This window comes from Myotis yumanensis, unplaced genomic scaffold (genome assembly GCF_028538775.1).
Source record: "Myotis yumanensis isolate MYYU_CA2020_CCGP unplaced genomic scaffold, mMyoYum1.0.hap1 SCAF_3, whole genome shotgun sequence".
NCBI lineage: Eukaryota > Metazoa > Chordata > Mammalia > Chiroptera > Vespertilionidae > Myotis > Myotis yumanensis.
This window is the reverse complement of record NW_027223754.1, coordinates 118,897,291-118,924,704: the sequence shown is the minus strand read 5'-3', so window position 1 is coordinate 118,924,704 and position 27,414 is coordinate 118,897,291. Positions and strand designations below refer to the sequence as shown.

General features: G+C 47.1%; 1 protein-coding gene across 1 annotated transcript in view; it reads left to right on the top strand.

Moving 5' to 3' along the window:
* CACNA1C (calcium voltage-gated channel subunit alpha1 C) overlaps positions 1 to 27,414 on the top strand; it is a 691,490-nt gene that overhangs the window by 447,153 nt on the left and 216,923 nt on the right. The window contains exons 4-5 of the mRNA XM_070409470.1: positions 17,581 to 17,720; positions 25,565 to 25,704. Coding sequence (XP_070265571.1) covers positions 17,581 to 17,720; positions 25,565 to 25,704 — 280 coding nt within the window. The remainder of the gene's footprint in view (positions 1 to 17,580; positions 17,721 to 25,564; positions 25,705 to 27,414) is intronic.

Here is a 27,414-nt window from a genome sequence, read left to right as displayed (position 1 = left end):
ACATCTGATTAGAATCTTCCACACTTGAAGTTTCATATTATTAATTAAATCTCTTAGACACACTTCTTTTCTTGAGGAACAAGTGGGTTTCATCATAGGAAAGAGAGTTATCTGAGAGGAACTTTCAGGGGTTGAGAAGGAAAAGGTCACATAGCCCAACTAGATAGTCCAAGAGTTTAATTCCGTGTTGTTACAAATAAGATCTTCTCTCTATTGAACATCAGCACTTCTTTTTCTCCCTCCTAGATTGTCTTTAACAGCCTTTAGTATCATTGTAATTCTCTACCCCTTATGGTCATGCTAAGACACAATGAACTTGGCAATGAATGAAATATATTTCTCTGTTTTTCTATTTGGAAAAATCCATCAATAATGAGATAATACATGTTTTATTGCCATCTAGAAATGAAATGCCCATAAATATCCCAAAACAGAAATCAAATGTAGCCCATTTAATTTCCAACAAGTAAACTAAATGAGTCTTCCTTCATAAGATACCTGAACACTTTCATAATTGACCAGTTAAAGTACCATAGAAATAATTATTCAATATACAGAGGGGAAAGGGAGGGAAGGGGGAGGAGCAGCAGTATTCACAGAGCCAATGGAATCTCGGGGCGGGGCAGGTTGCGGGGAGTGGAAGATAAGCCCATGATGGTGGAGGTGCTTCCATAAACAAGTCAATGAACCAAAGGCAGGCTCTCGTCCTTTCTTACCAAAGGAATCTTTTCTTTCCCCTTGGCACCTCCCCACCATCTTGAGGAAGTCGCTCCCAACAATCATTCCCTCAAGTCAGTTCCATAGCAGTTTTACTCTGCAAGGAGTGAGGGGTGTCCTGGTGCTTTGGGAGACTCACTGCAGTATAATTAGGGTGCCCATAGTTTCTAGTTCACACCTGTGTCCCCACGTAATTACTAACAGTGCCTCTTTTACTCTCAGAAGTGTCCCTGTTTGAATGATCAATTATATGGTTGCCCTGTGTATCACGTGGAGAGAATGAGGGTGTGTGTCACCTTGTGAGTGAGTTGGCACTGGCAGCTGACAGTGACTGCCCAGAGTGCTGTGCTGAGAAGGGGTCTGAGATCCAGTGCTGCTCAGCAAAGAAAGCCCTGGAGATGGCTAGTCAGTGTGCTGCAGGCTTGGTTGTTACCATCCTCATCTTATATGTGAACAAATTAAAGCTAAGAAAGGAAAGGCAATGGCATTCTAGGCTCCGACTGCCCGAGATCAAACACTTGCCTTAGAATTACAACCTGCTCGGTTTGGGTGAGTTGACATCATCTTTCCATGTGTCAATCTCCTCATCTGTAGGATAATGATGTTGTTGTGAGGAGTAAAGGAAGTAACAGGTGCAGGACGCTTGGGCTCCGATGGGATTTAGAACACACACAATCACATTAGTTGATGGAAGCAGTAGGTGGCTGGGGTGGCAGTAACAGCAGTAGAGATGATGGTGTTGGTGACCAGCGAGTTAATGGCATAACCAGGACTCTTCTCAGGCCCGTATAGGGCCTCTGAATTCATTGTCCACTGTCTGCCTTAGGATTGACAGTCACAAGTTAGAAGCGGAAAGTGTAAGGATAAGAAAAATGAAGACAATGGGGATACTTTACTCAGCTAGCAACGAGAGCATGTCAGCTGGGGAGCTCCAACTCCTCCTTCCTCAATTCAGATCATTCCAGTAAAGGAAGTGGTGCAGGGTGAGGGTTGCTGGTTAGGCCATTGCACTGTGGGCTCACAGTAGTCCCGTGATTGGACCAAGCTCACTCTGCCGTCCTTGCCTTCGGGCAGGGGTATGTAAGAGGTGGTGTTTCTTTAGTAACCTGTGTTCATTATGTGGTGCCACACTGGTCAGGAAATTTTCCCTCAGCCCATACCTACCAGTGTCTGGTGATTTGTTAATGGCACAAGCCAATGTTCACGGCTGTGTTTTTCTGTTTTCAGTAGGTCTGCACAAATTTTAAGTAATTCATGAGACATGCTTCAATTAGCTGAACTCCTGTGTGACTCAGCAAATGGTGAATGTGCACAGCTGCCCATCCCTCAGGTGGAGAAGGAAAATCTGAGAGTAGTGAAGAAGGGAATGGAAGGAATAGGTGGGAGAAAGAAAAGTCAAGCTAGAGAGGCAGAGGGGAGAGGAAAAGTGAAGAAGAGCGGGCAGTAAGGCAGGGAGAAGGAGAACGGAAGAAGGAGACCCCGCCTGCATGGGGACAGGAGATGGGAGGACAGGCTACTTTACCGAGCACAAGACAGATTCCAGTCTTCTTTCTCAGATGTTTGGTGTCTTGGCTAAAAGTATGTCAACTGAATGGTGTCCTAGGGACGGAGACAGGGAGGAATGTGACACTTTGCAGGAAGCTCAGGCCTGGAGTTGTGCTCACAGGGAGGTGGGGCAGGTTCCTGTGCCTTGCTGAGAATGGTGACAAAGACCCCTGTCCACCTGGGAGCCAGAGCCAAGTCCCTGGAAAATTGTGTGTTCTCATGATGGGGAAGGCTCCACTTTCCATGGTAGCCTCTCCATAAAAGGAGAAAGGGACCCCTGTGTGGAAGGGGTCTCCCTGATACCTCTGCAAGGATGGAAGGAGGGCTCCAAGTGTTCCAAGAGATTATGAGCCATGGGTGCAGCTGGGATCCATGAGGAGGAGCATGGAGGGGAAAGGGCACTGAATGTGGAGTCCTGGTCCCAGGTCTGCTGCCTCTAACTAGTGGTGAGGCTCCAGACAAGTCATTTCCTCTGTCTCACCCTCATTTTCCTGAGCTGTAAAATGGGAGACTTGATGCTCACTGAGATCCCTTCCAGCAGCAATGCTTGATCCTCAGGGAGCTCTAAGGGCTGCCTGTAGGGACAACCAGACCCTGTCAGCCAACAAGGAAGCGGGTGCTGGACTCAGCTGGGCACTCTGTTCTGGGGGGACGAGTGCCCAAGGGGGCTCATCAGCAGCCCTGGGGCTAAAGCAGGCTGCTGGCCCTCCACCTCCCCAAGAGGGGCTTGCTCCAGATTGAATATGGCATAGAAACATAAAGCACCAAACCCATAAAATTGGGTAAATAAATAATAGTGCACCTATCCATGCTACTAGAATGTGATAAGGTTATTGAAAGTGATGGTGGAAATAAAATTGGATAACCTATTAGATATGTAAAATCTATTGTTAAGCAAAAATAAAAAAGATTGTAAAATAATATAAACAGTATGATGACAGTTTGGAAAGACAACAATATACACAAAGAAAGGAAATAGGACATTGCTCATTTTTATTTTCCTTTTTGCCTTAGAATTTTCTTAAATTTCTAAAATGACTTGCTATTAGAAAATAAAGTGAACTACATTACCAGAAAGGCAGGGGTTCAGGTAGGGGAACTGCAGGGGGCACCGACTCAGGGCAGGCAGCATCTGAAGGAAGCTGGTGCACAGCAAAGCACAGTTGCTGACTGTATCCTGGGCTCTCTGAGAAGCCCTAGCCACAGGGCTGAACCAGGGGAGTGAGAAACCTTGGCCTTTACCTTCCCAGTTTAACCTTTAGCAGCCAGTCTTTAGAGCTCCTCGGAATTCACCTACCTTTTTTCCAGCCTGGGTTAATGCTGTCCTCATTTGCAATGCTAAGCTTTTTATCTTTTTTTTTTCCCCCTGGAAGCTTTGTAGTTCCCTTTAAAGACCTTACTTAGTGAAGGTTGAAAGGCACCGGAAGCCAAGATTATCTAATGCCAGTGCCTGGGACAAATGAAAGGTCACAGAAATGAGAAGGGAAAGTTTCTGGAGAGCGCTAGAAGGTCCCAGGAGACTTGGAAAATCAAGTAGTAATTTGTCAAGGGGGTTTTGCTCACTTCAGTTTGGGGGCAGCTCGCTGACTTTCTGTGCTATTGGTGTAGAAGGTATGGGGTGGGGGGTGGGCATACTCCATGTTCTAGAAAGCATCTGTGGGGGGACTAAAACATGAGCTCAGACCTCATGGAAAAGCAGGAGGATCGGGGACCCAGCTTAGAGTTGCATGGAAGGTGCATTGCTAAAAACTGACTCAGCATGGTTATTTTCAGATACTCGTTGAATTTCCAAGTCTCATCAATCAATGAGTAATAAATATACTTCTGCACAAGACATTGGGTTAAAAGTTGAATCTAAATATAAGACAAGCCTTTGCCCATGATGGACTGTCAATCTAATTAAGAAAGTAAGATATAAAACATGTGTAAAGTTAACACACAGTATGTAAGACATGACACAAGGTAATGTGTATGTCATTAAGGGCTAAGGGTGTGGCACAGACAGTGAGCACTTCAGTTCTGAGAAGTATTTGAAGAAGAGGCAATTTACCTGAATCTTGGAGAATGGGTAAAATCAGGAGAAAGGAAACAGATATTTCAGGCCTGAGCCTAGAGGGGAACAATTTAGGCAAATTCTTAGAGTTAGGGAATCCCAAATTGTATTTAAAGGCAGTAGAGGGTATAGAAGACCCATGCAAATGCATAACAATAACTTCAATATTTAGTGACTTTAAACCACAACAATTCACATAGCTCACATTTCTGCAGGTTAGTAATGTGGATTGAGCCCAATTGGGTGGTTCTGCTGGACCTGGCAGGGCTCAGTTGGTCTGAGTTAGACTTGCTCAAGTGTCTGCAGTCAGATGCTGGGTTACCAGAACTGGGTCCTTCATTACGGCTGTGGCTGGGTCGGCTGGTACTACTGGGCGCTTTCCGCACAGGGTCTCTCATTCTGAAGCAGGCTATTTGGGGCTTGTTCATGTGGTGGGAGAAAGGCCGCGAGGCCTCCAGAGGCCTAGGCTCAGAGGTTGCACACTGCCACTGCCCCTGTATTCTATTGGTCAACGCAAGTGACAAGTTAGCACAGATTCAAGAGATGGGAAAATAGACTCTGACTCTTGATAGGAAGAGCTTTAAAATATTGTGGCCATTTTTTGCCATCTTCCACAGATTGGTTGGGTAGAGCCAAATCCTTTGGCCTTGGGGGCCAGAGCAAAGAACACCTTAGTAGGAAGGACACAGAACTTATGCAGTGAGCTGGAGAGTAGGAAGGACCTACACTTCTGATGCGAGTCTGCCGCCCAGGCCGACCTACAGTGAAGGTTTGCTGGCTGCATCCGATGAGAAAAAGAAGCTGAGTGCAGTGTGTGTAGTGATGGCAGTGGGGTTGCTAACCATCCTTTATTCTGCTGTTGTTTCTCCCTCCTTTTATGAAATTATAATACATGGACATTGTTATTTTTAATATTTCTACTTGGCAGGATAAAAAGTTGGCAACACTACTTCCGTCCCTAACATTTTTTTTTTTTTTTTGCTATTTTACTGATCCATGAAATGTTGACAGAGCCTGGGAATCACTTGGTGAGTGATTAAGGTGAAGAATTCTCAGAAGGGAGAGACCCACACAATGAGGAAGGTGTCCCTGAGCAGAGGCGGGGAGGGGGTCATGACTAGTCCTAGAATGGCTAGCATTCTGAGAGGCAGGTTTTTATAAGCAAAGTAATGTCTGCTTTGGAATGTTTATAATATATTAGTGACTCTTTATCAGATCAAGCAGCCCCATCACTTCAGGGATTCCAAGCTGAGAAACCCACAGAGTCTATGCCAGGTGGGTTTATTTAAAGGGAAGATTTCTGGCTCTGTCCCAAGAGATTCAGGAGGTCTGGGGTGTGGGCCAGGAATCTGAATTTGTAATAGCACATCCTCTTCTCACCTGAACCCCATGTGGTGAAATGCTGATCTACATAGAGAAGACCCCAAATTGCTTAATTATAGGAATTATTTAAACACCCACAGCCTAGGATATGAGGAACTCGGCCCATGATTGTCCAAGTGGATTACAGAGAGAAGCAAGGCAATTTAATTTTTAATGTGGTTAACACGTAACAGTGATGTCACCTTGATGATCATTTAAGAACATATTTATTGAGCATCACATTGAAGGTGGGGGCTGTTAGGAATCCATATTCCTAGGCCCATCCCAGAATATTCTAATTCAGCCCATTTGGGATGGGGGCCAGGAGGCTATATTTTTAACAAGTGTGTAAGACATTTCTAGGTAGCTATCAGAGAACTGAAATTCAGGATCCACTGATAAAGTCCAGCCTCTTCATTAGGAGGATATTGTGGGTGAAAAAAGTCAGGTTCACAGAAGCTGTGCAGCCTCCCACAGTCACCCGCTTGATAATGGCTAAACTAAAATTAGAGCCCAAGATTCCTGACTCCCAGGATGGTGCTCTCCCTGCCACAGCGTGCTCAGTGCCCTTGCTTTAGTTTTCAGAGGGAGAAAAAGCAACAAAAGGCTGTATGCAATCCAGGGGTCCACATGTGTGGTGGAGGCTGAGGGGTCCATACAGCCAGCGTGGTGCCAGGCAGACCACGGTCCCATCCTGTGCTGTGAGAATAATGATGGCTATGAGATAACCTCTGGAAAGTACCGTGCCCAGGACCTGGCATGTGACAAGAACTGTGAGCTGTTCAGGTCCAGTTACTTCACTGCCTGCCACGAAAGGGCAGGAGGAGCCAGCAGGCCTTATGTCCAGCTTCATTGTGCTGCTGTGCAGTCAGCGCTTTCCAACAGGGCTCGGTGAGTGTCAGGTGAAGGAAGGCAGGACCCTGGGCCCCGTGGCCTCTGGTGTTTGGATCCTGAGATTCCCATCCCCCTTCCCACCTACACAAAATCCATCTTCACACGGAGAGACAGCTTACCTCACTCACCCCTGCCGGGGTCCCCAAAGGGTAAGACTGTGAATCACTCTTACCGCACTCCCCTTTAAGGGCATGTCCCCATTTTTTATTGCTCTCTGTTTTATATCATTATAATTGAACTGATCAGCAGGGAGAACAAGCTCATTTTTACAAGGGAAAGAAGACAGCCACAAAAAGCCAAAATTATGACTGTTTGCAGCTTGCAGGAAACACGTATTAAATTAGATCTGCCTTCGGCATAGGCGTCAGCCAGTTTCCAAGAAGAGCTTAAGTGTGAGGAGCGAGCCTGATTTGGAGGACAGGCGAGTTAGCCCTTTTTTAGGTGACTTGTGCTCAGCAGGGCAGCTAGGAGCAGTCTTCAGGGATATACTCCCTGACTGCCCAGAGCAGGAAGTGCACCATGGGTTCCTGCAGAGCAGAGACCTTATCTTTGAATCTTTGCATGGCTGGTGCCCTGGTATTCACCACAGCGCCAGCTGCCATCAATGTCTAGAGGGTGAAAATAGCTTAATCACCCTTTCACATGGCCAACCTGGAGACCTGCTCTAGCATTTCGGGGGAAGGGGCTCCAACACTGGGGTTTGCTTTCTCCTGCTCTAGGAGTCTATGACTCTCCACCCCACAACACCACACTGAGAAATACCAGTTCTGCATCTGTGTCCTTTATCTCCAGACTTCTGCCACTGGACTATGGGAGGAGCTCCTCCGTGCCTCCCACCCACCTCTTAGGACAGTAACATTACTGCCGCATGCAACCATGCCCTTTGTCTCAACATCCCTGTGCTGGAGCAGGAGGCTAAGCATAGCTTACATGGCTACCCTCTGCTTGGGATTTGGGCTGATCTCTCTAGATCTAGTCTGAGATAGTAATCTGAAATAAGCGTCTCACACCCAGGCTGAAAGCTAACCAGGAGACAGGAGCACTTGTCTGATAGTGTTTGAGAGCTTCTGCTTTTCCCAGCTGATGAGACTAAGCTTGGTGTTAATGTGCCCAAATGGCTGCTAAGGTGTGGAAGCACTGAGCAGGAGTGGGGTAGAGGCGGGAGGAGGAGTGATGTGTAGAGATAGCAAACAGAGTCTATCAATAAGGATGCCTTCAGATGCAAGTGTAAGAAAACTACCTCGAAATGGTTGCTACAGTAAGGAAGTTTTATGTCACATAAAATAAGCCCCAAATTAGGATGGCACCAAAGTTGGTTGAGTTAAATCAACAACTTTACCCAGGATGCCAGTTCTTTTCACCCTTTCTTGTTGCCACCCTCAGCATGTAGATCTCATGATGGTTGCCATGGATCCAGGCTTTATTTATATAGACATGAGCATGTCCAGCTAAAGAAAAGATTACAGTGCCAGGCTTGGGTCACATGCTTCTCCTGAAGCCAGAGGATGGTGATGATGGCAGTAGTGTTGATGGTGGTGGTTGGTGATGAAGATGGTGATGATGATGATAATGGTGATTGTGGTGGTGGTGGTGATGACAGTAGTGGTAACAGTGGAGATGGTGGTGGAGGTGTTCATTGGTGATAGTGGTGGTGGTAATAGTGGCGATGGTGGTTTTGTGAGAAGGAAAAGAAAGTGGGAGTATGAGGAAAAGAAATGTATCTGCCCTTCCTGCTTTACAAGTGATCATGAGACTCAACATTTGAATGTATGGAAGTGCCCTGTGAATGTAGAGTACTTCCCAGTGAGTTGCACTGTGGGGGTTACTGCATGTTAGCAAACCTTCTCAATCCATGGGTCCTCTGCTCCTGGGAGCACTGACTGTCATCCTTCACCCTTGTCCACTGTAGCTGAAATAAATCACTTCAGGGAGCAAAGGTTTGGCAGGTTCCCAGAGACACAAGGAAAATGCTCGCAGCTTTGGGCCTGGGGGTTATTAAAGCCAGAATAGAACCGATTACTGTAGATCTAAAGAATAGGAGGGATGTGGGGCAAGGACATTCAGAATACAGGGAACCCAGCAAATAGGATACAGAGAAGTTTTTATTTTGTCTTTCTTTGATAACAGATGTGAGGCCTCAAGTCTCTAGTTTTTGTTAATGTCAAGAGGATCAAAAGAGGCACAAAAGTGAGTTGAGCCATATGCTGAGAGGCCAGGAGAGCTGATGTGGCTAGGGCAGCAGAGGAGACAGAGAGGCAGCAGGGCTAGTGCCGCTGACGGCTTCCACTGCCCAGGAGGGGCGCCACGGAGTAGACAGAGCCAGGACCTCTGGGGAGGACACACAAAGCCACCTGGAGCAGGGATGTTCACTCCTCAGACATGGGCAGAACACCTACTGTATGCAGGTGCTAGGGCTGCAGTAATGTCAGCAACTGCCATTTGAGTGATGACTGTGTGATTTCTAATTCTCAAAATTACCCGTCAATTTGTATAACTATCCCCTGTCTGCTGGTGAAGAAACCAGAGTTTGGAGAGGTTACATAGCTGGCAACTGGGAAACAATTTGATCTCAGGTGTGTCTGACTCTAAAGCCCTCTTTCCTCTATCATTTTGCCTTTCATTTAAAGACACCTCTTAACCAAAAGTGAAGAAGAAACTTGCTTCTGCCCTGCAGGCACTCTGTCCTGAGGGAGAGGAGCCCTAGAAAACACAGTGTGATAAGTGTTATCACTGTGATCTGAAGAGAGGGGCGGAAGCTGGGAGGAGGTGCTAACCAATCTGTCCTTTCTGGGGCAGGGTAGCTGGGCAGTGACAAGGTGATGACAGGGTGCTGTCCAGGAGCCTGAGGAGAAAGGGTAGGGCTTGGCAGGGCATGAAGAAGAGTGTTGCCATGACAACCTGTCTGGCTTGGGTGAGGTGGGTGAACATTTGGTGTGGCTGGGGTGCAGGGTGGTGGCCAGGCATGACGCCAGAGGGACTGGTGGGGTCGGCCTGTGGCAGACCTGGGAGCCAGGCTCAGGAGGCTGGGTTCCATTTCCAGGCAGAGGAGCCTTTGGAGGTTTTAAAGAAGTAAAACAGCCTAGATGTCAATGCAACCAGTTAGGAAGCTGCTTTGGTACCTAAACAGCCAGTGATGGGGGCCCAGGAAGGAGACAGACAGTGGGGACGGATAGAAAAGATGGGCTGTTTCCCTGGGTCAGGTGTTAGTCTACTCCTCAAAGAGTTTTGAGGCCACTGCTGCATCTTACTTCTATTTGGGAAATTACACACTAGCCACAGGTCACTAAGCAAATGTCCCAGTGTCCCCAGGAGTAATTCAGGCCTGACTGGTGATTGGTAATATCTGTCACCCTGTCCACTCCATTTCTCCAAAAGAAAAGGCAATGTCCCTGAACCAGAGAGAGCTCCTTGGAGGGAAGGGGCTGGCCATACTCTGACAGTGGAGCTGCCAGTGACAGGACAAGCAGCCATATAAGGAAGTGACCTTCTGAAGTGGGGGCCAGCAAGGGCGAGAGCTCCTGCTGTGGGCAGATGCTGGTTGTATAACATTGGGCTTCTTTTGAATCCAAGAGAGCAATGCAAATAGTATGTGACAAAGGTTGCTTGTCCCCTCTGTACCGCTCATAGCTGGACTCCAGATAGAGAACTTCAGCAGGCCAGTCTCTGCCCTGTGGGACTTGACAGTTGAGAAATAGAGCCTAGGAGGGGGCTCCATGGATGACAGAGATGCTATCTCAGGGACAGGGGCAGTGAAGGGCCCAGAAGGAGTAGGCAGGCAGCATGCTCAGTGCACTTGGGATCTGAGGCTGGTGCCAACGGGCTGGGACAGCTGAGGCTAGTCCGGCATCTAGAGCAGAAGACATGAATGTGAGAAATTAATCAGTGGATAAGTCACTTCAACTTAGTATCATGGGCAAGTGCAAAGAAAACAGACCAGTTGGAGGACAGTTTTTATTTTTCTAAACTGAGCTACTGTAAAACACTGGCATACTTTTCAACTCACTCAGCCTCAGTTGCTATTTGGACTCGATAAATAGGTGAATATTCTTTTCAAGGCTGCTTTACTTTTAGGCTATTAAATGGTTTGTCCCCTCCCTTCTTCCTTTACAGGAAGTATTGAGTCTTAAGGCCACCACCATCTGAACCACCAGGCACCTTCTAAATAGGCTTCTATATGAGACCCTTGGGAAGGGCTTGCCCTCAAAAATTGAGAAACCGAAGCAGTTGTCTTCAGTGGGCTCCCACCTCCCTGCCCAGCCCCCTTCTCCTCAATCCAGGTACCCCAGACATCTGGCCAGGATCTCGCCATGAAAGCTATGCTGTCAACATTCTGATGAATCAGTCCCTTTTAAGGTGGTAGCTGATACAGGTTTAAATATGACCTCAGGTAGTTTAGATGGAGACCACTAAAAGTTAGAAAACCTTTAAGATCCAAAGGAATGTGTTTTTTTTTGCATTGTAGTAAACAACATAAAATTTTCCTTTCTAACCATTTTTAAGTGTACACTTCAGTGACATTAATTATACTCACAATGTCGTGCAACTATCACCGCTATTTCCAAGGGTTTTTATTCCCTGAAACAGTTCCTCCTTCCAGCTCCCGGTAACCTCTAATCTATGTTCTGTCTCTGGATTTGCTCATTCTAGGTATTTCACATACATGAAATTATACAGTATTTGTCCTTTTGTGTCAGGCTTTTTTCATGTAGCACAATGTCTTCAAGGCTAATCCATGTAGAACGTGTCAGAATTCCATTTGTTCTATGGCTAATATTCCATCCTGTGTGGATATACCATATTGTGTTTATCAGTCATCCACTGATGGAAGGAAGGCTTCTTAATGGCTACACTTCAAGCACCAGTAGGGACCCCCAGGAGGAGGTTTTGGGACCCTGCTACCCACCCTTCCAGCCATACCATATAGATGGCCCTTTACTGCCCAATGACTGATGGGTACAATAATTCAGGGTTTCATTCAGTCCACAGACAGAAAGAGCTTTGCTGTGTCAGAAGGTGCGCCAGCCAGCTGTTAGGAAACCTGAGTGCCCATCACATCGGGTAGATGCTCGGCCTTGGACAAGTCCCCTTACTTCTGTATGATGAGGAGCTTGGAATGTGTGTCCTTATTTCTTATTTCTACAAGTCCGTCAGTGTCCTAAGAGGGCAATGTGGCAAGTGGGGTGGGGTGGAGCAGACCCTCAGGAAATATCTGTGACTTGAATGAATGAATGAATGAATGAATGAATGAGAGAAGAATTGGAGAGTGAGGAACTATGGTATTCCAGTTTCTTTGCCCCCCTTCATTAGAGAATAGGCAGGCGGCTATAATTTGAGGTCAGATTGAATGGTACTTAAGTTATGAAACAGTCCGGAATCCAAGGTGCTGCTTGAAGCGTTATTATTGTGTTTAATGTCTTTGCACCTTGTACTGAGATGAAATTGTATGACTGGGCTTCTTATCAACTTGTTTGGTGTAGAATTCTTGGCAGCTTTAATAAATACACTTGCCTAAATTTAAGAGGGTGCATATGGGCTTAGTCCCAATTCTTACACCCTGGTCTGTTATATAGCAGATGTAAGCTGTAGAGTGTTCAACATGGACAGTGGGCATTGCCAAGATGTGCCGTGGTGTGTGTGTGTGTGTGTGTGTGTGTGTGTGTGTGTGTGTTTGTGCGCGCGCGCACAGAAATGTGCATCCATGAATAGACAAGCTCTCTACAGCTGTCCTTGTCCTAGGAGCTCTACCTTGGCATGGCTCCTGCTCACAAGGACAAATAGTACTAATTTCTTTAATGAAGGATTTTTTTATTATAAAATCCATTTGTATTCATGGTGATCATCAGACAAGGAGGACAGGAACTCCATGTTCCTTTCCATGTCTTGGAATCTGTGCTTCAGGCAGAACTGCACGCAGACCAGGCATCAGCATCCCCACTCCTCACTTGCCATAGAATTTTGGAGAGAATTTATACGTCATCTACTACTTTGGAAGTGGTGTTCAGTGTTCCAAGAAAAACGCAAAAAGCAGTGATTCCTCTTCTGAAATAAAATCTTATGCAGAACCCTGCATATAAAGCCAAATAAAAGCCTCCCAGCCTGGTTAGGAAGAGGGGGCGACTTCCTTTTGTGCGTATTCTCTGTCTACACCCCCATCAAATTGTCCTGAATGAATGGCATTCCACTGTGTTAGGACTTTTGGACAACTTAGCATGTGGGTTCAAATGGCACTGCTCTGGTTCAGGGATGGGCAGCCAAAGGCCCACTTTCTCAGTCTTCCCCTAAATTGTAGCTGCTCCCAAACAGCACTGTAGAAACCAAGGGCTCTCTGCAGCACTGTATGTTTTTAAAATGCTTAACTAGTTCTTTTACAGATAAAAAAAAAAATAGAGCCAGAAAAGTAAAATGACTTGCCCAAAGACACACAGAGTCAGTTGGTGCCTAAATCAAGATTATTACTGTCGAAAAAATAATTGAGTCTCTGTCCTCTGTAAGTTTAAAAAGGATATGTACACATGAAAAGATAAATGGAAAACTAAGATAGCCAGTACTCATCAGTGTCTGATTAGCTCCACGAGTGTTTAGAAGATGTCATTACTCTTGGGAACTGAACTCTCTCCCCACTGAATTCTTCTAAATGTTTCCAACATGGGTGTGACCATGGGCCCTGGTCGCCAGTGGTAGCCTTAAGAAATGAGCAGGGAGAGAGGAAAGAAAGGGAGAAGAACATGGAAATGAAAGGAAGCAGTAGGAGGAATATAGCATTGGAGAGGAAGAGACGTGATAGAAAGGAAGAAGAAAGACAGGACCATCTGCCAGGGCCCGGTCATCACACTGCCCCCAGGAAGGGGCTCCTCCAGGAGCCCTGGGGAATCCAGTCCCCACATTCGCAGCCTTGAGAGTCTGGTGTTTCCCTGACTTGGTCCCATGGTTTGTTCTCTCTTTCGCAGTTTTTCTACCTCTTCCACCCTTTCCAACCTCAACACGGAATAGTAGGAATGAGGCTCTTAGTCTGTTCCAGGTTGGCTTCCAAAGTTCCCTGGTTCCCAAGAGCACAGAAAGGGCCATTCACATGCTGACTGTTGGGTGCATTCTCTGAGAGCCCCGCAGCCCCTGCAGATTCAGGAGGGCACACGGAGCTCGGGCCTCAGGAGGGGGCTGCTCAACAGTGTGTCCTCACAGGACCGGAGACACCTGGGTATCAACAGCAAGAGAATAACCTGTGACAAAGTTTTATTTTTCTTTACTCCATTCATTTTCACCCTTAGATGTTTCTATAGCAGTACAGCACATATTTTCAAAGGATCACTGAAGCTGTTTCATTTATTTAAGGGTTTTTTTTGGTTTGGTTTTTGTTTGTTTTTTAGACTAATTCTGTAAGGACATTCATGCCCCTAAGGTCAGAGTGAATACAGTGCTTTTCCCAGTGGCAGTCAGCACAGATGGCTGTGTCCAGATCTTGCACCCACGGGCACCTGCCCCTCCTCTGGGTTCTTGTTCACACTTCTTCTTACTGACTCCCTGGTCCCTTTTCACTTCTATCCCAGGTCCTTAGCAAGAGCAGTGTGACCAGGGAGGCCAGGTGAGATGAAGTGACCTTTGGATGGAGGGTCAGGAAATCTGGTTTCCTGTTCTCGGCCTGTGCCTCCCTGGCCTTGGTATCCTATTAGTCTCCTAATTTTTCAAATGAGGAGGTTAATTGGATAACTGCCAAGATCCCTTTCTCTCTTACACGCCTGGTTTGAGGAAGGGTCCTGTAACTTCTGCCTAGGAGAGAAGTGTCACAATGAGGAAGTGGTTTTCCTGAAGCTCTCCACACTGCCCCCCTCCTTAGTTCTCCCTCCACGTGGAGCACCTGCACAACACTCATCCTTCAAGCTTCGTCTCGGAGATGCTGACCATTGGGAAGTCCACCCAGCACATACATGTGTGTGTCAATGTCTGAGTGAGTCACTGTCATGTCAGATGGGTCCTCTGAGTCTCCACGTGTTATGTGCCAGGGTGTGGGACAAGTGTCACATAGTTTAGACTTTATTGGAAGAATTAAAAAGGCCAAAGGTCACAAGAGAAGCCACAGACATATCCCCCTTTAGTCCCCCACCTCACAAAGAGGTGTGCTAGGTCCAGGAAGCCACTGGTCTGCAGTGTGGGGCTGCATCGCAGCAGAGGGGACCAGGACCCCTCCGCCCCCTGGCTTTTCTCTTTTTATAGGGAAATCAAGCAAGGCAGAGCAGCCTTGTAGATGAGGGAATAAATAGACTGCTTGGTGCCAGGCAGTCTGGGTTGGGGGTGCCAGCTGTTTACAGGAGGTGTCTGGGAATGCTGGCTTCCCAGCACATAGGGCCCTCAGAGCCTTTGGGATATTACTGTTCTCCCTTCCCTGGGGAAGAGGTGCTCTAAGCTTGGGTGCTGCCTCTCTCAGAAGGTTTAGACACCCCAGAGGGAGCTGCAGTGGTACTTTAAGATAGTTCGGCTGGCCGAAACCAGTTTGGCTCAGTGGATAGAGCATCGGCCTGTGGACTGAAAGGTCCCAGGTTCAATTCCGGTCAAGGGCATGTACCTGGGTTGCGGGCACATCCCCAGTGGGAGATGTGCAGGAGGCAGCTGGTCGATGTTTCTCTCTCATCGATGTTTCTAACTCTCTATCTCTCTCCCTTCCTCTCTGTAAAAAATCAATAAAATATATTAAAAAAAAAAAAAAGATAGTTCGGCTGGTTGTTCCACACTGACCATGAATGACTGGATGGATGTGGGCGGATGGACATGTAGAAGTAATTAGCACATATGTGAACATATGAAAATGCCTTGCACCTAGTGGGTACCCAGCTCATGTTTACTTCCCTTTCCTTGTCTTCCCTTCTCATCCCAGCTCCAACTCCGTGGATTTCCACGGAGGTTTCTGGGATACAGAGGAGGTGGTCTGTCATCTGGCATAAACATGAAAGCTCTGACCATCATGGGGATGGGCCTGTGTGGCTGTCTGACAGCCCCCACCCTCCTTCCACAAGTTTCCTCAGGTTGCACTATGCCCTTTTGTTTCCTTTTCAACACTACTCTGATGTTCATTTTAACACAAAGTAACCTAACTTTAGAAGATTGGAGGCTCCCACACATTGTGATTTGTACCTGGGTCACAGCTCCTAGGCAGTCTCATCCCCAGACTAACTTTATGATGCTCCAGTGGGTAGAAAGTAAAGGATGGATGCCTGCCTCTGAGATGCTGATTCAATCCGATCTCTCCATTCCCTTCCCACAATTGCTGCCTGACCTGCGCCTGCATCTGTACACAAGCCAGTGGTTCTTAAACTTCACATGCCTCAGAGACACCTGGAAATTGTCTGTAATGCACAGTTCCAGGCTGCATAACCAGGAGATCTACTTCAGTAGGTCTGGTTGGGGCCTAGAATTCTGCATTTTTTTTAACTTTGCATCCTTAAACTGCTTCACCCCAGGGGTAAGGCCAGTAGGGGATCCAGGAAGAATGAAGGGAGCACAGGGACATGCATGGACAGACCTCTTCCTGCAGAGCTACCCATCAGGCTCCCAATGCCCCCATCTCGGAGCACCCTCCAGCAGCTCGGTGGAAGGAGGAGGGCCTTCCCGGGTGATGCTCACTCTACAATGTGGGTGGGACTGGAGACCTTCAGTGAGTTCCACCTGACCTGGTAGAAGATGGGAAAATAGGTCTGGGTGTTCTGAGTTGAATGCTTCCTGGAGGTTGTGGACGGGCCTGTCCTGCTTAGAGGACCTGTGGCCTAATGCCACATGGACTGTTGTTTTTGTGGCTCCAGTGAGAGATGGGCTGAGGGTCCCGCAGAGGCGAGCAGTGGAGTGTGAAGAACCAGGCAGCAGCCGTGGCTTGATGGGGGCCATTAAGGATCTGCACTGGGGATGGTTGTGGGAGAAAGCAATTAGTGGTGCAGAAATCTTGCGAATCAGCCTGGAGTCAGCTTGCTCTAATTCAGCCAAAGCGTCTGTCCTGTTCAGTGTGGGTTCCCAGGGTCAGGAGCTGCAGCCTTAAATGCAAAGCCCTTCTTTGAGGTGGCAGAGGGAAGAAATGACTGCCTACCTCCTGCCCCTGAGAAAAGAGATGAACCTCTTCCATTCACTATCCCCATCCCAGTGCCTGTCTCCATCCCGGAAATGCTGATTTTCACTGCTAACCTGCTCTATGTCTTTGGACAGAATTTTGTTTTCTCGAGAGAGTTCAAATTTTTGGACATGTGTATGTGAGCAGTTTTGCCTGTTTCAGCTGCTGTTGAGAGATCTTCAGTGTCTCAAACACAGCTGTGTGCTTGCTCTTTTGGAGAGCTCGGCTGGTACTCTCCCAAGACTGTGTTGTCTCCGGGGTTTGTTACCTTGAATCATGGCACACTTCTCCTGCGGTCCTTTCTCAGCACCCTCTCCTATGTCCAGGCATTGTTTCCCTTTTCAGTGGTTCTCAACCTGTGGGTCGTGACCCCTTTGGCGGTCCAACAACCCTTTCACAGGGGTCGCCTAAGACCATCCTGCATATCAGATATTTACATGACGATTCATAACAGTAGAAACATTACAGTTATGAAGTAGCAACGAAAATAATTTTATGATTGGGTCACAACATGAGGAACTGTATTTAAAGGGCCAGAAGGTTGAGAACCACTGCTTTAGATCAAGACATGATGGGTTCTCTCCTGAGAAGGTATTATGACATATTCACTGATTAAGTAAGATGTTTCCCCCAAAATGTGTAATTTTTGACCATTATAATATTTACACTTTAACAGAAGATATTTAAAGACTTAAAAACAAACAAAAAACCTAATGCCCAGTGCATTGGAATTCTAATCATGAAATAGACTGTGGAGTTACTAATTTGTCTTGGGGGTCCTACCCAGTGTCCCCTTAATTCCTCCCATGGCGGTGGGGATAGCATTCTCCTCCACCTTTTGTGAGAGTTGATGGGGCAGAACTTTATAAAACCCCCAATCTAACAATTTTCTTTTTCTCTCTCTTCTATTTTTGTTTCCTAGGAACGAGTGGAATATCTCTTTCTCATCATTTTTACTGTGGAAGCATTTTTAAAAGTAATAGCCTATGGACTTCTCTTTCACCCTAACGCTTACCTCCGCAACGGGTGGAATTTACTAGATTTTATAATTGTGGTTGTAGGGTAAGTACAGCTACCCTTCTCTACTTCCTCCCCTCACCCCTGCCGCCAACCAATACATATCTCTCTTCCCTTCTGTGTTTATATCTCCTTTTGATCTGGTCACAGTGGCTCTGGGCTCAGGCAGAACAAGAGGACTTACTAAATATTTCTTTGAATTCAGACTTTCTCCAAAGAGAAAGGAGCCATTATCTAGGAACCTCCTCACCACTACTCCCACATGCACACACACACACACTCACACACACACTCACACACACACATGCATGAGTTGAATGTGAGTGCTTTTGATGGAACCCAGGGTCCTTCATGCAACTTAGGAGAGTCCTCTGCTTAAGGTGTTTTCTTCCATCTCCAACCACACCTGGCCTGACAGCGCCTCTGACCAATGTCCCTGCTGTATCACTGAGCAGATTAGTTCAGCTTGCCTGTGAGCATGCAGTCCCCGGGCCTGGTTGGGGTTGGCACACAAGTGCTGTGGATGCCCCCTCTCACCTCTGCAGTGAGCTTTGTTCTGTGGCCAAGGAACCAGGCTGCTCAAGGCAGGTGGGTGAGAAGAAAACAGGGAACTATGAAGGACCAAGATGATGAGTAGCCAAACCCAAATCAAACACAGCCTCCCCTTGACATGCTGCTGGATTTTAGTATCAGATGAGGCAAAGTCAATATATGCTTTTTTAAAAAAAAGCATTGTATAAAATCTTAAATAAAATTTAGAAGTGATCTCGTCATCGAGGAATTAGTAACTTCACAGAATGAGTCTCTAGGAAATGTTTCTACCTAACATGCCTACATCTGCTGTGTGAGATGTAACTTATTAGCACACAGTGGTTGAGGTTCCTACGACTCCTTCTAAAGGGAGGGTCCCTTTGCAGCAAGATTTCACTTTAAGAACTAGCTGGCTTCTTTGAGCCCATGGAGTGGTCAACTTGTAGCCACCTTGTGTTTCCACTGCCTTGGAGTTCTGACGGGCTTCATTGTCAAGGTCAATATGTCATTTGGCTCTTACCCCAAGAAACTATTTTCCTGAATCCTTTTGTGCTGTCCCAGTGAAGACCAAGGCCTCACAGTTTCTCCAGACCACTCGCTGCTTGTGATCTCATGGGAGTGTCTGGTCTTTCCTGAAGGAAATAACACGGGGGCAAATCGAGGTCAATTAGAAGTTATGTCCTTGTCTCTGGCCATCTGGATGGTTTGTGAGGGTTTGGAACTGTTTTAGAGTTTTTACTTTGTTGGCCTTTTTTGCCTGACCAATGAGTGACACACTTTGGCCACATTAACATCAGGGATATTTGGGTGACTTGAGGAGCGCTAAAATCAGACTATTTGCCAGGAATATATCTGGTTCCAGAGGACTCGGAGTGAGGAGGCAGTTATACAAGAGATTTTGCCAGAATTTCATGCCAGAATGCACAACAAGTGACTCCACAAATGCCTTGAATTAACTCAGTAAAACATAGCAGAGGTCTTTAAGGTGGGTTGTTCCAAATGTCCCTGAATCCTTTTTAAATCCAGCATCTTTTGCAAGGCCTCAGTCTCCTGGGAACTTTTCATACATGTGTGGAAAAGAGCCCCAGGCTGAGCTTGGGTGCTTCTGGGAGCCATGGAGAGACGAGGTATCTTGCTGGGACCAATCTTGTTTAGGCAAGGATGCTGCTTTCCCTCATGTTTATGAATGCATCACAGTTGACCAGATACAGCGCCGTGCTCCATTCACGGCCTTAACTAGAGCACAAGAGGTGAGAACAGGCAGCACCGGTAGGCATCCAACAGGAGCCCTGGGATGGGGGAGCAGGTGCTGGCCACGCCTGCGCACTGGGCAACGCTGCTCATCTCCAGCTTGTTTAGATTGCCCTGCACCCCTTGTACTGCTTCTCCTTCTCACAACCACAGAAGGTGGACTTTTTGTGGGTCATCTAGATTCTGGTCACATCTCCCTAGGGTCTAGACCATGAGCCCAATGGAGAAAGGCAGGCATTCTCCCAAAAGACACCTCTAGTTGACTCTAAGCCTTTTGCTCACCTTGTGGTTCAGCGTGACCCTTTGAGTTCTTCCCCATTAATATCACACGTGGCCATGTTTGGGACCTAGTTTCTCTTCTCCATGGGCACTGGTCCCGGGGGCTTTCCATCCAGTCTAAATCTCAGCCAATCCTACTGACTCAAAAAATGGCGCACATCCCCCCACCCCCGCCCCCCATAGAAGGTGTAGCTCAACCACCTCTGTTCAGCTGAGCCTCCCATTCCTACTGTCTTTACAGTATTAAATGGGTATCCCTGTTTCCCTTGCATCTCCTGGTAAATATCTGCTCTCCTTGGCACCCCCCCACAGCTATTTAGGGGAAGGTCTCTCCTGCCTCCTTCAGGTCAGGAGAGTCTGCCTGGGGGTGCCCCCGGGGAGGGGAGTACCTGCCTGCTGCCGGAGGGCCAGGTCGAGAGCTGCTCTCTCACCTCTGAATTGCCTTTCCGGTGGCCTGTGATGAGGCATTTCCTTCCTCCCACAGACCTGTCACATTTCCATCCTAAAGTGGGGTTAGCTCCTTGGTATGATGGGAGATGCTGCTGCTGAGTGAACATGGAGAGGACTTCAGAGGCCTCTGTGAGCTACCCCGACCCCAGCCTACCCTGAGAACTGGGGACTCGCAGTAGCTCCATCCGCTTCAGACATGCTGCGGCAGCCACAAAGGCTTCTGTCTCCCTCCTCATATGTTGGTCCTGCCTCACTGGGGCCTCTGGAGCCTCAATGCCCTGTTCTTTTAAAAGCTCTAATGTCCAGCTAAGGAACCACCGGACACACCTCCTACAGAAATCGCCCACCCCACCCCCCCATACACACACACAAAGCATCAGCATCTGAACCTAGCCCTTAGGACAGGTAGGCACCAAGCCTGGTCCCACCTTTACAGTGTCTAATGAGGAGAAACACAGCAGTCCCCACAGGCCAAGGCAAACATCCCCCAGGCCTGTCCCTGCATTTCCTGCATTTCCTACCCCTTCAAAACTAAAGACAGACACTTAATAAAGAGTCTGCATCAAGTTGGAGCAGGGGTTAAAAGACAGGAAAATTGTCTACTCTCTGCTCCCTTCACGGAATAATATATGGTGAACATCTTGTACTCCGATAAGCATATTGCTTTCTTTTCGGAAATACTAGCAACCACATCTGGTTTGGATTTGGAATGCTATCTGACCAACTTGTGAGCAGGTCTCCATTTCCATGCTCTAGACTTCAGTGGAAAGAACATTTCTCTGTGGAGAAAGGAGCCTGCTCCCCAACCCTGGCAAACCACTGCCTGGGATTCCAGGCATCACCAGCTAACATGTGAAGCCGTCAGATTGCCAAGCCGAGCTGAAAGAATCATGGAGCACAGAGAGACTTTAGATGTGGTCTGGCCAGGGTCATCTCACTCCTTTTAGCTGCAGAACTCATTTTTAAACAAAGCCTTACTCAGAGGCCCAATGCAAAACACAGATCAAAGGGAGCCCGCTGTTATATATGGGGAAAGGATCCAGAACCCCAGTCACTCACCTCTGGCCTCCCTGCCGGAGATGCCCCCAAGGTTCCATGGAGCACAGTTTGAAAATCCTTAACCTAGACCAATCTCATCATTGCTGGGCCCTGCCTGGATCTGAGCTTCTGCAAAGTTAAGCCTGCAGCTACAGCCTCCCATTTCCAGGTCCACTGCTGTGGGCGTGAGTTATTTAAGGGTTGAGTCTAGTCCTCAAAACAATGTTGCCCTGGCCCTGAGTTCTTGTCTGGTAAGGGAACCCAGTTTTCACACCTGGACTTCCTTCTTGACCCCAGACCCTGGCCCAGCACACTCTCCACTGGCAGTGAATCAGTAGTCATCTCAAGGTACAAAGGACAGAAATTTTCCCTGTTGTTCTTGGTTACCACAAAAAGTCTGTCTCCCATCCCATGTAGGCTGTGTGTCCTCTGATCTGCACCCTTCTCCCCTCCACCCCCCTCCTGAATCCTGCCCACTGTGCCCACTGTGCCCTCCGTTCCCCACAGTCCATCTCCACTCAGGGGCAGCAGACATTTCTGTAAAGAGTCAGGTAACAGCTTTTCAGCTTCGTGAGCCCTGCAGTCTCTGTCCCAGCTATTCAACTCTGTGAGGAGAACACAGCAATTATGTAAGGGGAGGGTGTGGCCGAATTCCAGTTAGACTTTATCTTCTGACCCCTCCTTTCACTTCCTGGCTTTAACCTGGGGGTCCTGCTCCCCTTGCAGTCTCTAGAGGTGGCCCATTTCCCTCCCAGATGCTTCATTCCACAGCCCAGAGGTCAGGAGAGTGGCTCTGATTTCCCCTTCTTTCTGCTTCCGACCACTGTTCCTCCCATTAAAATCCTCCACTTTTGATGTTTGTGTCATCGGATACTTCTGTGGCCCACATCTCCTATTGTCCTTTACAGACCTTTGAGTCACTCCACATTCCTTGAGGAGTGAGCTCTTGGCTCCCTCCCACTCTCCAGCACTCACTGCTCCGCTGCTGCCACCACCTTCCCCCCTCTGGGAGCTTCTTCCCTAAGGGTCCAGACTCCATCCTGTTTCAGCTGCGCACTCCCATGGTTATACCAATATCCCTGCCATTCCCTAATAACTACACCCTCCCTATAATCTCAAACCAAACATTCTACTCTAAGCGATACCACCATCTTTCCAGCTCACTCCCTCTAGCACTTACCTCCAACAATCCATTCGTCCTGCCACATCTGCCTGCTCCTCCTCCCATCATGTGCACTCCTCCTTCCAACTGGCTTAGATGCCACATCCCATCACTGTAATCCTTCACTTGCATTTATTCTCAACTTTTATTCCTCTCTTCATTTGTCTTGCTCACCAGTCCTGATCAAATCCAACTAGATGGAGATTTTTTGGTACCTGAAGCTGTGCCATTGAAAGGGGGAGAGACATATGCAAAGTGAAGCTAATGGGTCTCACTTTACACTCATGACCACCAACCTGGAATAGGTCAACGGTGATTCCTGGCAACCATGCTACATGTTCCTACTCACTCTTCCACTTTCTCTATGATTCTTTAATGCCCTTGCCTTTCTCTTCAGTCTTCTAATACGTCCTCCCCTTTCACATTTTTAGCTACCCGTTCCCCTGGGAACACAGATGCAGTCAAAAGAGAATTTTCATGCATTCTCACAACTACATCTGTGCCCTATAATGTGCCTCCCAACCTGAATCATGATAAACCTCTCCACCTCTATATAAGGCCAGCATCCCTAAGTGTGCATTAGGTCCCATCCTGCCTACTGAAGGACATCGGTCCTTTGAGTAATTATCCCCTCTGTGTCTGCATCGTCAAATTATCCATCTCTGTTAGATGAGTCCCATCACATTTAAAAATGCTATCGAATCTTCATTTAAAAACAAAACACTTGATTCCATACCCCCTCTGAAAACTACCATTTTCCTCTAATCCCTTTTATAGCAAAATTCCTCAAAGGAGTTGTACAGTAGCCACCAGGCACATGTGACCATTCAGCACCTGAAATGTAGCTAATCTGAATTCAGATATGCTGTACATGTAAAATACACAGTAGAGTTAAAAGATTTAGAATAAAAGATAGAGTGACAACTATCTTATTTAAAATTCTTTACTTATATTTATTACAAATAAAATATTTTGGTTACATTGGGTTACATAAATATATTGCCAAAGTTAATTTCACCTGTTTCTTTTTACTTTTTTAATATGGCTACTAGAAAATTTAAATTATATATGTGGCTCACATTTGTGGCCTATATCATATTTCTTTTGGACAGAGCTGTCCATTCTCCCTGTCTCTAGTGTTCCTCCTATTCTCATATCTATTAGGTTTTTGTCCCCATCACTCTATCAAAACCTGTTTGCATGGTCTCATTGGTCTTCATATTACTAAATTCCATGGTCAGTGGTCCATCCTTGTATCTGTAGCACTTGATGGTTAACCACTCTCTTCTCATGACCAGTTCTTTCACAGTCCACCATTCTATCTAATTGTCTCTTTTATTGGTTTCTCCTCTCCTTCACCCCTCGGTGTTGGAGCCCCAGGGTTCAGTCCTATCACATCTTCACTTTCTACACTAGCCTCCTAGGCTCGTGGTCTGCAAACCGCAGCTCGTGAGCCACATGCAGCTCTTTGGCCCCTTGAGTGTGGGTCTTCCACAAAATACCGTTGCACTCAAGGGGCCAAAGAGCCGCATGTGGTTCGTGAGCTGCGGTTTGCCGAGCCTCAAGTTTGCCGACCACTGTCCTAGGCAATCTCGTTGGATTTGACTTTAATACAGTCGACACAAGTATCAAGTGTTTGTCTCCAGCCTGGAGTCCCCACCCCCAAGAAGTCCACACCCAATAGAGCCTACTAAGACATCTATTCAGATGTCCAACCGGCAGCTCAAACTGCACAAAGTTCAAAATAGAACCCTAGACGTGCATCCCCCATACCTCATCCTTCCAGTTGCTCAGGCCCAAACTGTTGGAATGGTCTTGATTCTTCTGTTTTTCTCACAATTCACATCTGGTTTATCAGCCCATCTCATCACATCTTTCTTAAAATAAATACAGAATCCGACTATTTCTCATGACCTCCAACACCACCACCTGGTCTATGCCTCCCCACCTGGATTAACACAGCAGCCTGCCCTGGCCTTGTCCTACTACAGGCTATTCTTCCCACAGCATTAGAGTGATTCTTTTAAAACCTTAGTCAAATCATGTCACTCTCCTGATCAAAACCTCCCAGTGCCTTCTGACTTAGAGAGAAAACCAGTAGGCCTCCCTGCTTCGTCTCCGCCTTCATCTCCACTGTGTCCATTTACCTGCTTTGCACCAGCCACCCTGCCACTTGTTGTCCCTCTAACGTACTACCATGCTGCTCCCTCAGGCCCTTTGCACCGACTGTCCCTCTGCCTCTTCCCATAGCTCTGCGTCCACTCCTGCACTTTCTTTAGGTCTCTGCTCACATGTTAGCCTAGAAGCGAGTTCCTTTCTTAGCCTTTTGATGTCAAACAGGAAGGCTCCCACCCTGGCCCCTCCAGACCCCCCTTCATTGCTGCATTTATCACTCTGTAAGTCTGATATACATTTATTGATTATTTGGTTTATTGTCTGACTCCTTCACTAGAATGTAAGCTCCAAGAGGGGGTAATGACTGCCTATTTTGCTGTGGCCTTGGTGTCTAGAACATTACCAGGTGCATAGGTGTTCGCATTTGTTGGAGGGATGGACATACAAGCAGAAACACAGAGCAGCAGGGCTGCAATTTCCATGTCTTGGTTACATGCCTTACTGTGTGGTATTGCTCCTGCTGGAAACTTACTCATTTGATCATTTATTCACTCGTTCATCATATTTCCTTTGAGCATGTGTTGTGCCCACACAAAGTAGATTTCTTTGGGATCATTTATTTGCACCCAGGTACAAATCAAATAGATGGGGAGGAGAAAGAATGTGGTTCCAGACCACATGAGGACAGCAGCTAGGGTATCACGGAGGGACCAAAGGGCACCACAAGGGGACAGGGGGCCTGGCAGCAAACTTCATTTGCTTTTCACTCTGTCTAGGGCTGCCCAGCTCACAGAGCCAGATGTGTTTTCACAGCTTTATGATGGCAAAGGGCCTGCCTGTGGCCTCACACAGACTTCTCTATGCAGTGGCTATGCCCTGTATACCCACATGATGCATTATCACCTTCCGATGGCACAGACCCTCCTGGGCACACACCTCAGCACTTGCTCCTGAGGTGGAGATGGTCACAAACTGCTCTCCCAGGCCTCCTTCCGAGAATTCAGAGCCCAGCTGAGCAAAGAAGCACTGTCTGACAGTTCCTTCTCTCCTTCCTCTCTTTTAGGCTTTTTAGTGCAATTTTAGAACAAGCAACCAAAGCTGATGGGGCAAACGCTCTAGGAGGGAAAGGGGCTGGATTTGATGTGAAGGCGCTGAGGGCGTTCCGCGTGCTGCGCCCCTTGCGGCTGGTGTCCGGAGTTCCAAGTAAGTAGAGCCATTCTTCTTATGTTGTCAACACCCTCCACTTTCCTTCGCAAATTGCCAAGAGCACTTTGCAAAGGAACCTGATTTCCCAATAAATGGAGGTTTTGCCTAAATGAGATCCTTTGCTTTTAAAAACCCAGCTCTGATGTGAGTCCATTAAAACACACTGTGGTCCAGCTCCTGTAAATACTTGGGGAAAAAACAAAAGCACTCACAGCCAAATGAGGACAAGCCTGCACAGACCAAAGAGTCTTGTGGCCAGCTGAGCAGCCCTGCCAGGCTCTGGGCTGGGAATTTAAATACATTTGTGGCAAAAGCACCAGGTGAGCAGAGACAGCTAATCCCCAAGGCTCACAGGATATTTGAACCAATGGGATTAACTCTACTCTCTGTATTTTGCCAAAGAACAATCAGAAAAGCACCAGTGGATGTTCTAAAAGTTTAATTTTTCCATTTCTTCCAGTTCCTCCTCCTTTCATGTCAAATGAGGCATCTCTGGCCTCAGAAGCCCTATTAATGGACCCCGCCTGTCGTAATGAGAACTGGTTTCACCTGAGGGGTAGAGGGTGTTCAGTAATCTCAAACAAACAGAGGGTGGTTAGGGAGATATCGTCCATCAGGACACCAGTCACATGGAAAGCCCCCTCCACGGTGCCCCCAGAATTCTGTCCCATTGGGGATGAGGCCCAGGCACTGAACACAGCAGCTTCAGACACCTGCATCAGTTCCAGTAAACCCAGCCCATGTTGCTCCTAGGGGCTAAATCAGCTTTCGGGGAGCTTCTCCTTCTTCTCTTTGCTTGCTTTGTGGTATCTGAGCATAATTCTGGACTTGTTTGCAGAGTTTACACTCTCAAGTCAGCTCCATCAGATCTGGCTCAAGACTTAAGGCAGAGGGGGTCCCTATGACCAAGCTGGAAGCAAACTAGTTTGGGGGTGAGGCAGGGTCAGCAAAACAAAGAGGTCCTCTGAACACCCAGCCTTTACCACCTACCCCGGGGACGGAGCACTTGGTGACATTATGCTGCTTGTGGTATATCTTAGAGTCATAAAACCATGGAAATGTGAAGGATCTCATATTAACCTGTTCAGTCCTTTGTTTGTTTGTTTGTTTGTTTGTTTGTTTTTTCTATTTTTTTGTTCAGTCCTTTTTGTACATGCACAGAATAGTGAAGAGATCCTCTCTAAGTAACTTAACCAGCAGCAGAGCATGGCTAGGACCAGGTCTCCCAACTTTCTAACCAGCTCTTTCCTACCACACCCCAAGACCTCCGGTAAAGCATTAACTGTTGATTTTCTTAGACTTGTACACATATATCCTGTCTCTTCAATTACATTATAAGTCCCTTGAAGCCCAGAACTGTGCCTGATATTGTCTCTGATTCCTGCACAATGTCTAAATAGTCTCTGTGCAAGGCAGGGCAGTTTACTTGGTAAATGAAGCAAGAATTGGACTGTTTTCTTTGCAGTGAGGCCCCCTGGGCAAGGCTTGTGGCCTGTCTTAAACTGGACATAGAGCTAAATCACACAAACACATGCAGAGCAGATTCTTTCTATGTGGCCTTAAACACTGGGGCATGTAGGGATAGAACATTATATATGATGCCCAAGACCCAGTTCCCCTTTTCTGAAGCTTGAATTATTTAGGTTTTCTTTGTCAACAGCCATATCTCAGTAGACCAAAATCAAGGGTGAGAAGACAGGGTGAGAA